The 14927-nt window shown below is 35.3% G+C and overlaps 1 protein-coding gene across 2 annotated transcripts in view; it reads right to left on the bottom strand.

The window, feature by feature from the left end:
- Positions 1–508: 508 nt before the first annotated feature.
- The window catches only part of LOC145258156 (synaptotagmin-1-like), a 228960-nt gene continuing 214541 nt past the window's right edge, over positions 509–14927 (bottom strand). For both annotated transcript variants that reach the window (XM_080115947.1, XM_080115948.1), the window contains exon 6: positions 509–917. In XM_080115947.1, coding sequence (XP_079972073.1) covers positions 607–917 — 311 coding nt within the window. In that variant the 3' untranslated portion in view covers positions 509–606. The remainder of the gene's footprint in view (positions 918–14927) is intronic.

The raw sequence follows: 14927 nt of genomic DNA, 5'->3' as shown, positions 1-14927 counted from the left end.
ATGTGGGTAAAATCCAGCTCCCCAAAATGGGGCATTCTGGATAGGAACAAAAATTAAAATTGTCTCAGTCTAGAAGGACTTCTCCTCGACTGATCGAGGTCAGAAAAGGTGAAATGTAGTATCAGAACAGATACTACACTTTGTTACTAGCCAAAAGGCCTGTGTTACAAATCTTTATGTCCATGTTTTATTTTTTTAAAAAATGTCCATTTTTTATTTTAATACTCTATTTTGTTATTATAAGTTTCTTATATTTATTTTAAAAAAAAAAATTTTTTCAACAAAAAACTCACGTATTAATAATAATAATAATAATAGAAAACATGCATCTATTTTCGATTTGGTCATGAAATTGCATTTGTCTGCCCCTGCTATGCACTCTCCCCATGTCCCAACAAAAAAACAAAAAATGGTGATTCCGTCCGAGTAGTACACAAGTGACAAAATACTTGATGCATTTGTGGAACTTTTAGTGTACTATCTTTTAAAAATCTAACAGATAAGTATATAATAAAATTGTTGTGCCATTTTATTTATTTATTTATTTAATATTAAGATCCAATTGGATAAACACCCGTTTTTCTTTTTTAAGTTTTGAGCTTCCGATTAACCCCTTATTTTATACCAGGCTCCGATCTCTTTTCGGGAGTTCTTCATCATTTCCTGCCAATGGACTTTGGTCCCCACATCGAAATACTCCCCCATATAGACGCGACCCATGAGATAGCCCGTCTTCTCTGCCCCGATATGGTGATGGAACACGGAGAGTATGAAGTAGATGTTCTGCAGCTGTTCACTTGGAACGTCGAAAATGAACGACTCGTTGAATACCGGATTGAGTGTAGATTCGCGGACCACTGTCTTGGCTTTCTTCATTTGACGTCCATCGCACATCAACGAGATACGGACGTAGGCATCTGAGACGAAAAAAAACAAAAAAAAACAGTCAAATAATCAGCAGTAAGTAAACGAAAGAAACTTAAAAAAAACAAGTGAAGCATGCATGGTCCCCCGTGAGTGCACAGTGAACGAGGCATAAAAAAAAATGACTACGTTCAGCATTTGCACCCTCCCCCATTTAGCCCCCAAATTCCCCAGGGTATGTCAAATCCTGGTGAAAATGAACAAACGGTGCAGTTTTAGGCCTTTACATATGTAAATTCGAGTTCTGTACCATGCAAAAAAAAAAAGAAATGAATAAGTTCATCATTTGCTCCCCCACCCCACCCTCCACATTCATCCTCAAAAGTCTTCAAGGCCTTAAGATATTTAAATTTGAGTTCAGCACCATGCAAAAACTGCTAAATAGAAAATTTTGGACAAATATGGTAAAATAATCCCAAAAATGAAGTGTTTTTATTAGCCCTAAAAGTGCCCCTGGGGCACACCCAAGAGTTATCGTGAAGTATAGACAAATAAAATTATATAGAAATCAGTTAGTTACAACCTTTCAGAAAGTTTTACAAAAATCCAAAGCATCAATTTTTTTAATAAGCACAAAAGTGTCAATTTTAACCATTTTAACCTGAAAGGCATCCTTATGGGGGCAACCAGAGTTTTCAGGGAAAATCGATTCTGTTACGTTTTTACTCATATCATGTTTAATGTTTGTGCAAAATTTCAAAAAATTCCAAGGCGTAGTTATTGAGAAAAGTGCGGACAGATTATAATGATTTGGATTATTTATTGGAATTTATCTTAATAATTTCCAATAAATCATCCAAATAAATTCCAATAAATCATCCAAATAAATTCCAATCAATAATCCAAATAAATTCCAATAAATCATCCAAATAAATTCCAATCAATAATTATAATACATTCCAATCACTAATCCAAATAAATTCCAATAAATAATCCAAATAAATTCCAATAAATAATCCAAATAAATCCCAATAAATAATCCAAATAAATTCCAAAAATAATCAAAATAAATTCCAATAAATAATCCAAATAAATTCCAATAAATCATCCAAATAAATTCCAATCAATAATCCAAATAAATTCCAATCAATAATCCAAAAAAATTTCAATCAATAATCAACATTAATTCCAATCAATAATCCAAATAGATTCCAATCAATAATCTTATTATAAATTCCAATCACTAATCCAAATAAATTCCAATAAATAATCCAAATAAATTCCAATCAATAATCAAAATAAATTCCAAAAATAATCAAAATAAATTCCAATAAATAATCCAAATAAATTCCAATAAATAATCAAAATAAATTCCATAAATAATCAAAATAAATTCCAATAAATAATCCAAATAAATTCCAATCAATAATAAAAATAAATTCCAAAAATAATCCAAATAAATTCGAATCAATAATAAAAATAAATTCCAATAAATTTGGATTATTTATAGGAATTTATTTGGATTATTTATTGGAATCTATTTCGATTATTTATTGGAATTTATTTAGATTATTTATTGGAATTTAAAATGACATTATTGATTGAAATTTATTTCGATTGTTGATTGGAATTTATTTGAATTATTTATGAATTTATAATAAGATTATTTATTCGAATCTATTTGGATTATCGATTGGAATCTATTTCGATTATTGATTTAAATTTATTTAGATTGTTTATTGGAATTTATTCTGATTATTTATTGGAATTTATTCTGATTATTGATTGGAATTTATTTGGATTATTTATTGGAATTTATTTGGATTAATGATTGGAATGTTTTTGGATTATTTATTGGGATTTATTTGGATTAATGATTGGAATTTATTTTGAATATGTATTGGAAGGTATTTAGATTATTTATTTGAATTTAGAATGAGATTATTGATTGGAATTTATTTGGATTATCGATTGGAATCTATTTTCATATATATATATATATATATATATATATATATATATATATATATATATATATATATATGAGGAAAATAAAATATACCAAAGATTAATTTTCTAAAATGCCCACGATTTTCTTTCCTTTTCCCCCCCATTGTGTTATAGTATACTACCTGCTATATATATATATATATATATATATATAAGATGATTGATAATTTATTATTAAAATTAAAAAATTTTAATCGATTACATAAGGAAGAACAAACAAAATCAATAAATTGTACGATCGTTTCTGAAACGATGTTTTTTTATTGAGATAGACAATAAGTCTTGGACAATAATTTTACCATATAGTTTTTTGAAACAAAGTTTCCTCATCAGCAAAAATATTGGGTGTTTTTTTTTTTAAAGAAACCAAAAATAAAACTAACATTTTTTTAGTAAAGCAGATGTATCTGGAAAATATTTAAAATATAAAGGAAAATAGTTACTTTTTTATGTTGATAAACAAAGTAAGATAAAATGAAATAAAATAAAAAATAAACTAAAATAAAATGGGGTTGAAGAGTAAGGTTAAGAGAGGATATTTTTTTAAAAATCTTAACAAAAATATATATACCTTTTAATGGTTCGCCTTCTAAAAATCCTAAGTATCATCGTCAAAGCATTCATTTGGATGGTAAATGTAGTTTATTAATGTTTGAAAATGTTGATATATACAAACTTTCAAAGGAAGCGCCAATGGAATAATATTACCAGTTTGAAATCGTTAGTGACACTAAATTTGAAATCCATTTAAATATTTGATTTACAAAGGGAGATAATTATATTCAACTAGAAAAATAAAGAATTTTATTATTCAAAGGTAGATAACCACTAATTAATTAAAAGTTAAATATTTTATATAATAAATGAATCTTATTGGTAGTAATTAAATAAAAATAATATTTTTAATATCAATTATAATATTTATAGAACTTACATTAATAAAAATAGTAACATATAAATTTAAAGTGAAATAGATAATAAAATAAAATAGAAAATAATGGTAAAAATATCAGATAATAATAACAATAATGATAAAAATTATTATAATAGTTATTAATTTATAAATTATAAATTTTAAGATAGATTAGTAATAAGAAAATTTTATGATTTATGGTGGCTTAAATTTGTCGAATCAAAACTAATGTTTATGAATGCATCCCGAAAAAATTTCATCTTTTAAATTTTTTTTTTTTTTTTTTTTATTACATTTTCACCCCAAACAAGGCAAATTGCCACTTTGGTGTAGGGGGCTACTATCAGGGGCAACGACTACTGGGGTACTATGTAGGGATTTGGGCAGCAAGGTGTCGGTTCACGTTACACTTGAACTTCTGCATGTCAGTACTGTTGGGGAAGCAGGGACCTGGAATGGAATTCCAGAGTCTTGCGGTTCTGGGGAAGAAACTATTGGAGTAAAAAGATCTTTTACATCTAGGGACCTCTACAGTGTGGGGGTGGGATCTAGTAGCCTGTCGGGTTTGTCGAGGGTGCTCGCGTCGTGGGGGCACAAGTGATTGCAGTTCGTCAGAGCATTCACCACTGAAATACTTGTAGAAAAGGCAGAGGGATGCAACATTTCGTCGATGGGACAGAGGCTGAAGCTTAGATGCCAGTTCAGGGCCTATCAGGTTTGCGACTCTCTTTTGAACCTTGTCAAGGAGCGAGAGACTAGTAGCCGATGCACCAGCCCAGATGTGGCAGCAATACTCCATACATGGGCGAATGGTGGCCCTATAGAGGTACAGGATACTTTCGGGTGTTAGTAGTTTTCTAGCACGGTAGAGAGAGCCTACCTTTCTTGCAGCGGCCCTGGCAATGCCTTCAATGTAATTGTTCCAACTCATGTTTCCTGTGAACGTTAGGCCAAGGAGTTTGAAAGATGGACTCTCAGATAAAGAGTCGTTGGCCATTGCTATGGGTGGTAGAGAGGGTTTCTTGTAATTATTGAATGAAACTAGTTTAGTCTTGACAGCATTGAACGCGACCAACCACTTTTGTCCCCATTCCACTACAGATTGGAGGTCTTCCTCTAGTGTTTCTGCCATTTCTTTAGAAATGTGTTCATTCGTCTTCCTGTCGTGTCTGCCATAGAGTGTAGTGTCATCAGCATATATACCCATCTCAGAGGCAATGTTGTCGGGGAGGTCATTTATGAATATCAGGAACAATAGAGGTCCAAGGATAGAACCCTGGGGCACTCCCGCATTTATATCATATTGTTTAGATGTGCGACCGTCGAGGACTACCTGGATTTTTCTCTTATCTAAGAAGGATTTAATTATGCTAAGTATTCTACCAGTGATACCGTATGATCTGATTTTACTGAGGAGACCCTCATGCCATACCCTGTCAAAAGCCTTAGATATATCTAGAGCTACCGCTCTGCCTTCCCCCGCTTTGTCCAGTGAATGGTATATACGTTCAGAGATCACAGTGAGGATGTCTGCTGTGGAACGGGCTTGTCTAAATCCATATTGTTTGTCAGTCAGTAGTTTAGCATCTGTAAGATGATGGACTAGAGCATGGTTAATTATGGTCTCAAATATTTTGGCAAAAAGTGGGAGGAGGCTAATGGGGCGATAATTTGATGGGTCTGTCCTTTCGCCAGAATTCTTGAATACTGGTACAACAGAAGCAGTTTTCCAACAGCCCGGAAAGCAGGCTTCATTAAGACATTTGTTGTAGAGTTTGGAGAGAACTGGAGCTACTTCGGCTGAGCACTTTTTTAATAGCACAGCTGGGATAAGATCGGGTCCACATGCTTTTGAGGTGTCAAGGTTTTTATGATAGCATGCACCTGAGCAGGGGTGGTTTTCAGATCGTCTAGTGTGGCGTCTGTCCGCATAGGAAAGTCAGGTAGGGGGTGGTTGGAAGGGTCCAGTGTGGAGTTTGAGGCAAACAGACTGGCAAGCATGTTAGCCTTGTCGGTTGCTGAGGAGACAACCTCGTGATTGTTGGTTAGTGGGGGAATTGTTGATTGCCCATTATTTACTACACTGTTGTAGATTTTCCAGAAGTCTCGAGTTCCTAATTTTTGTGCTTCGATGCGCTTTTTAGTGGTTTCCGTAAATTCTCTCTTAGCTGTCGCTATTTCTTTCTTAACGTTATTTCTAGCTTCTATATACTTCAGTCTGTTTGAACTGGACTTATGTCGGTTAAACCTACGGTATGCATGCTGCTTTTGAGTAATGGCAGTTGCACAAGTCGACGTAAACCATTGGGGAGAGTGGGGCTTACTATAAAATTTCCGCATGGGAACATGTGCTTCGATTGCAGTTTTGAACCAGTCAGTGGTCTCGTTTGCACATTGTTCAGCAGGGAGAGAGAAAATATTTTTCCATGGAGCATCTCTAATTAGTTCCCTGATGGCTTCCCAGTCAGCCTTATTATAATATCTCGTTGTTTTGAGCACTGGCTCTTCAGTTTTGGGTCTAGAGTTTAGGGCGATTTCAACCATTATCACTGCATGATCAGCGTTCCCGAGTGGGCTGTGGGCCTTCGTTATACAGTCATCGGGAACTTTGGTCAAAAACAGATCTAGAAGTGATGCGTGTTGTTCTTCCTGGTCAGGGAAACGGGTTGGAAACGTAACAATTTGTGATAGGGAGTGAGATATAGCGAAGCTATGGGTTGTGCTGCCCGCTGCATCTGTGTGAGTAGAGAATCCAAGCCAGTTTTTGTGGTGGACATTAAAGTCACCAAACACATGTATTTGTGCGCTAGTGTCGAGGGACAGTGCCGTGTCTATGCTGTCAGATACTTTGTTTATTATGGAGCAGTCCTGAGTCGAGGGAGAGCGGTAGAGAAAATAATAGTAGCTAATACTGTGTTGCACGTTTAGTCTAAAGCACATAAAGGCTTGATCATCTGTTTCTAGGTTTGTTTCTCTAGTCAAGGGAAGGGTATTACGAATGTAAACTCCAAGTCCGTGCATATGTCTGTCAGAGTCCTTACGGCAGAGTGGGAGATATCCAGGCATGTTAAAGTGGTTAGAGAGAATGGAGGAGTGTAGGTTAGTCTCACTTAGTGCTAAGATATCCGGGGTATTTGTTAAGAGAAATGCTTCAACATCAGCTAAGTTAGTTCTAAGCCCACGGATATTTGTGAATGAGAGCCTCAAGGGAGGAGGCAAGTTGAATTTGTTTGTCCCTAATCCTGGTTTAAGCTTATTTTTAGATTGTACTGTCGTCATATTTTTTTTTTAAGAGTTTCGGTAAGGGGGAGCTAAACAAGAGGTTATGCGGAGCTTCAGACATGCATCACAAGTAGACCATCAGCTGACCTTTCTCCAATTTGGATTGTGGCCTCAGGAAAGCCCACCGGGGATGAGTGCAGGGTCCCTTTCCATGCGCGTCATGGCACTGCAAACAACCCGATATTATTCAACTGTTGATGGAGCAGCCGCTCTAAGCGCTACCAAAGAGTTAGGGCTCCTGTACTACCAGTCGGGAACAGCAGCCAGGAACTGTCAATCCGGTACCCTCAACCCTTTAGAAGAGGGTCAACCCAATCTAATCGCTCAGGCATATCTTATACTCAAGCACTCCCAAATGTTCAGTTTTAGGGGTGGGGCATGCTGGGAATGGGAAAGAACGGCGTTCATTGCCCTGGCCAGGAAACAAGATCTACCGCTGGGTGTTTCTGTCGAATCACTGAGATAGTGTCTCTGCGCTTGACTAATAGGCAAAGAAGGAGTATGGAAGCCGGGCGATAGACAGAGCCTATCTACTCCTTAAGCAATTTAGGTTTGCAAACCGGTGAATTTGTTTGAGTCACCAGCTCTAGGAAGGTTGTCATTCAAGACTGAAGAGGCCTCTCTCCCCTTTGGTTTAGTTTCAGAGTTTTCCTTCTCCTAGACGGATGATCTGGGAAGACCTACTGGGTCCGTCAGCCCTGAGAGGGTTTTCTCCGCGCCTAGGTTCTAATCCAGGTATTTCTGCGACCCCGCGTTGTTAGTGTTACTGGGTTAGTTTGTGGGGGATTATATCTCTACTGATTAGTTACACTCCTCAAAGTGATTTAGGGACATGCTATTTACTTGTTAATGGATAAAGGGGGTGGGTGAAGTTCATGCAGTGTAAGCGTCTATGTTTGTAAGAGGGCTTGTTAGGGAGGAGATAATGTGATTTTAGTCTTACCCTTTTTTTTTAAATTTTATTAATGTTAGCTTAGGTCTAGTATAGTGTTACAGTATGAGTAGGTATTAAGAATTGAGCTACGAGTTGTGCCCGAGCTATTTTAGATGATAGGAGGGTTAAGATGTAAGTGCAATATAGCATGGATAAGACAGCAAGTTTTGAGTCATGCGTAATTAGGTGAATAGATATATGGGCAGGTTTTCAGTAGGTGCGAATAGAGTTGAAGTTGTAGGTATTTTTTAGTAAGAGTCATGGGCCGTTTTGCATAACAAGGAGTGTCGTTTCAATAACGTAATTAATCGTTGCAAAACTCGAGGAGACAGTTGTGTAGTGCATATCGCTTTGTTTCTGGGTACTTTGGCTGTTAAGTACCTGCCTTTGTGTGCATAGGCTGTTAAGTCCCTTACTGGATAGGAATGAGCTGTAATGCATACCTTAGAGGTAGAAATGTATAGATGTTTAGTGATGGCTATTAAAACAGTTTGCATGTGAGGGATTAGGGGCTGGAAGTTTGCGATTCCACTACAGATGCGGAGCAATGTGGGAGTTTAGTGGCGGATAGGTTGGAAGGAGTAGATTGTTAGCGTTCAAGAGAAGAGGGGTTATTTATTTACAGATGGATTTCCATTAGGATTTGAGTTACAGGTAAGGTTTAGTTTGAAGAAGGGAGGAATTTTTTTTTTTTTTTTTTTTTTTTTTTTATGCATGCAGGTAAGACAAACGCAATCGTCTTGGAGGTAAAATGTATAAGATTTCGTAGCTAGCTATTAGGTTTTTCCCTCCCAGTTATAGGGACAGCTAGTTCGTTGGGATTTGGAATTGTAGTCATTAAGGTCAGGCGCAGAGTGTTGCATCTATTCAGAAAGTTAGCCCTAGTATCACAGCTGGTATTAGGTATATTGCAGTTACAAATATAGTGCCAGTCAAATTATGAGCCACGTGCAGTTATTTAATTTAAGAGAATGGTTTTATTTTTAATGTATTTTAAAATCTTAAGGGCTTCATATCTACAAAGTGCACAGAATCTTGTTCTTCCTTATGAAACCGATTTTTAATTTTAATTATAAATTATCAATCATCTTACTCAATATTAAAATAGCTCTAGGATATATATGCCTATCGAGCTTATTATATATCTACATTACAACGAGCACTGTTTTATTTTATTTTAATTGTACTTATAAATTTACTAATACATTAAAATATACTCTGCTCTTCAGACTGTTGTTCTAATCCCATTAAAATTATTATATGTGTGTGTGTGTGTGTGTGTGTGTGTGTGTGTGTGTGTGTGTGTGTGTGTGTGTGTGATCTATAGTGATAAGTGGTTAGATTATATATCTGAAACAAGAAAAAGTTTAACGCTCCCAAATTTCATACCAGGATTGTCCGAGATGCAACGGATAAAATACTTGGTTGCACTCTTTTCGAGGTCGAAAATTCAATTTTAAGTGGGCACCATATTAAGAACATAATTTCCAATTACTTAAGACTTCCACTCAGAAATAGCTGAGGGCATGCTACCCCACATAATTTAAATAATCTGCTTGTTCCAAATTCCATGCAGATTTCTGAGTCTGACAAAGATTCTCGAGTTCAACAAAATATACCTGAAGAAGATCGGAGGTTACATCAGCTGAAATGTTGACTTTCATTGTTTTCAAAATCATTTCTTTTCATTATAAAGTAAAAGGATGATGTTTTTGAAAATATTGTTTCGCTTCCTTTGTATTTTTTTTTTTTTTACAGCATATCAATTCTTTTTTTTATTTGCAGGTGTGTGTGGGGGGGGGAGCTTTGCCCGGTCGTAAAATATGCTTAAATATGATATTTTAATTTTTCCAGATTTCGTATATATCTATTATAGAGTCGTGATTTCAAAAGTAAAAAAAAAAGTATTTGGGTGCCATCAGCTAGAATCGAAACCGAAAGCAAAACTGTAGCATTCAAAGCTGGTGACCAACGTGACATGCATATGAAGTTATTAAAAATAAACTAAGATTAATGTACAAGACGTATAATGATTTTTTTTCAATTTTGACCCATTTTTGACCCCTTAAAAACTATTTTAATCAGCTAAAGACCCATAAAAGAACAGTCCATAAAAAATCCAATCATTTGAGGTCCCTAGCGCTGCTCTGTGACTTTTCGTTTCTGAGAGATGGAGTTTGAAAATAAGGAGACAGACAGACAGCCTTTTATATATTAGATTATTGAAGACCCCCCCCCAAAAAAAAAGAACTTATTGTGCCAGATTCATTACTTAGTGGTTCTCTTCTGCATCTCAACCAATTTAGAAATCTTCCATTATTTTGAATTGTCTGTTCTACAGCTTATCAACTATTTTCTAATTCTAAAAAAATACATATAATAAGCGCTACTTCGTATACGTCTATCTTTTGTCTACATGTGATGGAGGATGTACAAAGTACCTTAAATAAGTGCCCAAACTTTTTCCATATGGGCCCTTTTATTGATAGTACACGCATGAAACTCTAGTCCCCTTCGAAGTAATCTCCTCCGGCTGTAATGCACTTGTTGTACCATTCCAATAATTTCTCGAAGACTCCATGGAAGTCCTCTTGTGTGAGCGTTTCAATGACCCTTGCACAGCCTCTTTCATCTTCTCAACTGTTACATAACAACAGCCTTTAAGGTTAACCATAAAATAAATTCCACGATTCCAATTTTTTTATTATTATGTTTACAACTTTTCAAAAAAAAAGTCAACACATGGTATTCCTTGCTCACATTTATTTTAATTTTGAATTCCACTTATTACATGACGCAACTGTGGCATTTTTGCCCTCAGCACTAAAGTGAAAAGAGTCTATGACATTTCTGAAATGTCCTTTTCCCTGTTTATTGTGGTTTTGTTGCTAATCCTGTGCAGTTCTAGGAGGTCCACCTTCCCAGGTTTTGCCTTCTCTTTTTGAGAAGGGGAATAGTTTATTGCTAATCACCTGAGAGAATGTTGACAGGACTGACAAAACATTTTTTTGCAGGCCAGTGCTCTTCATTGGGGGCACTGGCTCTCCAATCCCATTTTCTGACCCTATTGTCACATTTCCTGGCTTGGAGAAAGATAAATACACAAACTAATATGGGATAGCCATTCATAAGGACAGTGCAAAACATGTGGTCATTTGTAATGTGGGGAAAATCCACCAAAGCGGCATTCTAGATAAGGACAAAAATAAAAATTACCTCAGTCTAAAATGACCTCTCATTCACCGACCAAAGACAAAACAGATAAAATGTATAAGAACAGATACTACACTCTGCTTTTAGCTAAAGGCTAAAATTTTTGTTTATTTGATGCTGAAATACAATGTTTATTATATGTCTTAATTGTTTGCATGTTTTACAGCATATCAACCCTCTTCATTTTTCTCCCTGCATATCAGCCCAGTTAGCATTATTTAATGGCATATAAACCCAATTAGTGTTATTTAATTACATATCAACCCAATTATCATTATTTGATGGTATATCAACCCAATTAGTGTTATTTAATGACATATCAACCCAATTAGTGTTATTTAATGACATATCAACCCAATTATCATTATTTAATGGTATATCAACCCAATTATCATTATTTAATGGCATATAAACCCAATTAGCATTATTTAATGGCATATCAACCCAATTAGCATTATTTAATGACATATTAATTCAATTAGCGTTATTGTTTGGCATATCAACCCAATTAACATTATTAATATCATTATTTAATGGCATATCAACCCAATTAGCGTTATTTAATGCTGACACAAAATTATAAATGATTCATTAAATGTTTATCATAGTGTTTTATCTCTGTTACTAAGAGGTCAATCTCCAGCAAAACAAAATCTATGATCCTGATCTTTATATTATCATGTTTCAACCCCAGAAAATATCGATATATCGACTATAGGAAGGCTACTGCCTTATTATTTTTATCAAGTTTTTATGAGGATCGTTCGAAAGGTAAAATCTACTTTTTTTTAAACTCAAAATGTTGAAGAGCTAGCGAGATGGGAGTGGTATCATTAAAACGAGTGACCTTTTGTGATTCGAAATTATTTTTTTTACATAGTCACCACCATTCTCAACACACTTTTGTGGGGAATTTAATGACGCATCTCTGCTTCTGACACACGTCTATGACAGGTGTTGCTTTCTTAGAGTGTCGCTCAGTCAACATCTGCAATAGAAAGCTGAAACTTTCAGGTCATGAATGCATAAGTTTAGTCATTGTAACATTGCAATTTGCAATCCCCTCTGATCCATTAGGACAAAATAAAAAGAATAGGAGGCATTACATTTTGGAACGCCTGGGCTAATCGTCTAATAACAACAGAACAGATACTACACTAACCTATTTCTCTTAAATTGAAAATACACTACATTACTACCCCCTCATCCAAGAAGGAGCTAATGCCTGAGAAAATCGTCTAATGACAACAGAACATATACTACACTATCCTGTCTCAAATTGAGCACTGACAAACAACACAATAGTACATTAATAGAAGTAATAGTATAGTTTCGGCTTCAGACAGACAGATACCAAATTAGAATGAGTAAAAATGTGCTATCCTTGCTACTTTATATCGCATACCAGATAATGGCTTGCTCAGTACACATCTGGGACACAGAGAGGAAGTTGAGGATCTATTTGTGTTACAGAGACATCAGCTCGACAAGGCACTACTCAGAAAGTAAGTGGCTTGTTAAAACCATCATATATACCTCTTAGATAAATAAACAGGCAACGAACGTGTTCGGCTTTTCTTGTTTTTGTTTTCTGGTTTTGTTTTCTAATGCTATCAAAATACAAAGTGTCTTGACATGTGTGGAGTTTTGCAATTACTAATTAAGCTCTCTGTCTTATATGAGCAAAGGTGACCCCGAGCAAGGGTAAAGATATACGTGCAAAACTAATGAAGCTTAAACACCGTGGCTTTTCTATCTGGATAGGTTCCCAGAAAGGAGCCATATGAACCACTGTTGAATGTTGTCTTCTCTAATATCTGATTTTGATGGCTTAAACTAGTAAGGATAGAGTAAGGGTGATTGAAATATACCAAAGGCTCTGATTGGCTGAGAAAGGTCATATGTTAGGAGAAGAAGAATAAAAAGAAGAATCAGGAAGGTGATTGTACCTATTTACTATGCCTCCCCACGGGACAGAGTTAGACACCAGGGTCGTTTTTTAGGAAGGTGATTGTAGCTAAGTGGTTAATGACACAAACTGACATCCTGAGCGTGTCAGATCTGGATCCAGTTAGTTTCACATAAAAACATTCATTTAGGGATGTTGGCAACCTTCATCTGTTCTCTACCGTAAGTATCCAATGCATAAATTAAAATATATTTAAGCAAACTTTACGACTGGTAAGGTCAGGCGTCCCCACACCCTGTTAGTTCGGAATATATTGGGGAAGCATAATGCAATGATATAATCATCTGATTCAGAGGAAATGAATGAGCAAGAAATCAATGGTAGGCATCTATTGCTGTGAAACAAAATGATTTGTAACCTGTTATAGAAAGCAATGGAAATGTTATGTTGGGGTCCTATGCTGGTAAGTAGAGATTATATCAACTAGTATGAATTTTGAGAGTGTTTCATTCAGTACATGTCAGCACAACCTGGCAGGAAACGGAGAATGACTCAGTGCACCCAGCAAATGAGGTGATAGGGTTCAGTGATCAGCTCCCTAGACAAAACATGCTAGAAGCAGGCGTCAATGATTACATAAGAAATGATCATATGTTCGAGGATTGACACAGAGTTTCATCGAGGGAGCGCCTGGACAAGATGTGCCAAGAATATAGAAATCTAAGAGAAATTTCCTCAAGATCTGTCCATTTGTCGACCATTTTTTAAAGTTAAGTAAAAAAATGTAATAAGAGAGAATTGATTTTAGCCTTTCTTTTACAAGGAATTAATTTTGGTCTCTCCCCTTATGAACGAATCTCTCTCCCCAATAAAACCTTTAAAAATCACTTAAAAGTCTCCTTGTATGATGTTTGTATATTTTTGAGATGGGGATTGATATTTTCTTTTTTTTTTTTTTTTGCAGTATTTGTGTTTTGAATTTCTAACGACTATGTTCGTTGGAAAAAAAAACAACATTTTTCATCATTCATTGATAACATCCAGTGTGACGGTTGGAGGTTATATCGGACGAAATGTTGTGAGGAAAACAAACGAGATGAGAACAAAAGTCCAAACAATCCAAATAATACAAAAAACAATTATCAATCCTTACCTCCAAAATATACAAACATCAAATAAAAAAACGGAATGGACCCGGATTTATTAGAAAAAAAACAAAAACTTGGCGCTATTTACGTTTTGAATTTCTAGCGATTATGTTCATTGGAAATTAAACCTTTCTCCCTAATAAAACCTCTAAAAAGTATCAACAAGTCTCCTTGTGTTTCCGTGCACGAGTTATTTGAGTGGTTAAATAACCAGTAAACGATGCAAGTATACATATGAACGCCCACTGCACTTAAGGGAACAATGAGAATACTAAAAAGAGCTCTCGGCTGGTTTCAATAAAAACCAGGAGAATGTTGGCAGCTGGTTTGGTTGCCCCATACCCAGCATTATAATCTTAAAAGAAAGAATTAAAAAAAATGGAAAGCAACGATAAAGAGCGTGAAGATGAAAAGAATGAAGAAAACGCACGTATGTAAAAAAAAAAGACTTTTATTTAATTGAATTGCTTCTTGATCGCTCACCAGCAATAACACGCAGATGCATCCAAGTGCACATTTATGTGCTTCGTGTCTGCTTTACTTGATTTAATGTTTAACGATTATCCATTGAACATTCTTTTGTTTGTGCATAAAAATGTTATGGAAAGTTCTGAAAATCTGGGAAGACTTGTTGTCACTCAGACTCCAGAGAAC

The sequence above is a fragment of the Euprymna scolopes genome, chromosome 33 (genome assembly GCF_053919585.1).
Source record: "Euprymna scolopes isolate OS-2025 chromosome 33, ASM5391958v1, whole genome shotgun sequence".
Classification (NCBI taxonomy): Eukaryota; Metazoa; Mollusca; class Cephalopoda; order Sepiida; family Sepiolidae; genus Euprymna; species Euprymna scolopes.
The sequence above is the reverse complement of the archived record's forward strand: the minus strand, read 5'-3'. Positions and strand labels throughout refer to the sequence as shown.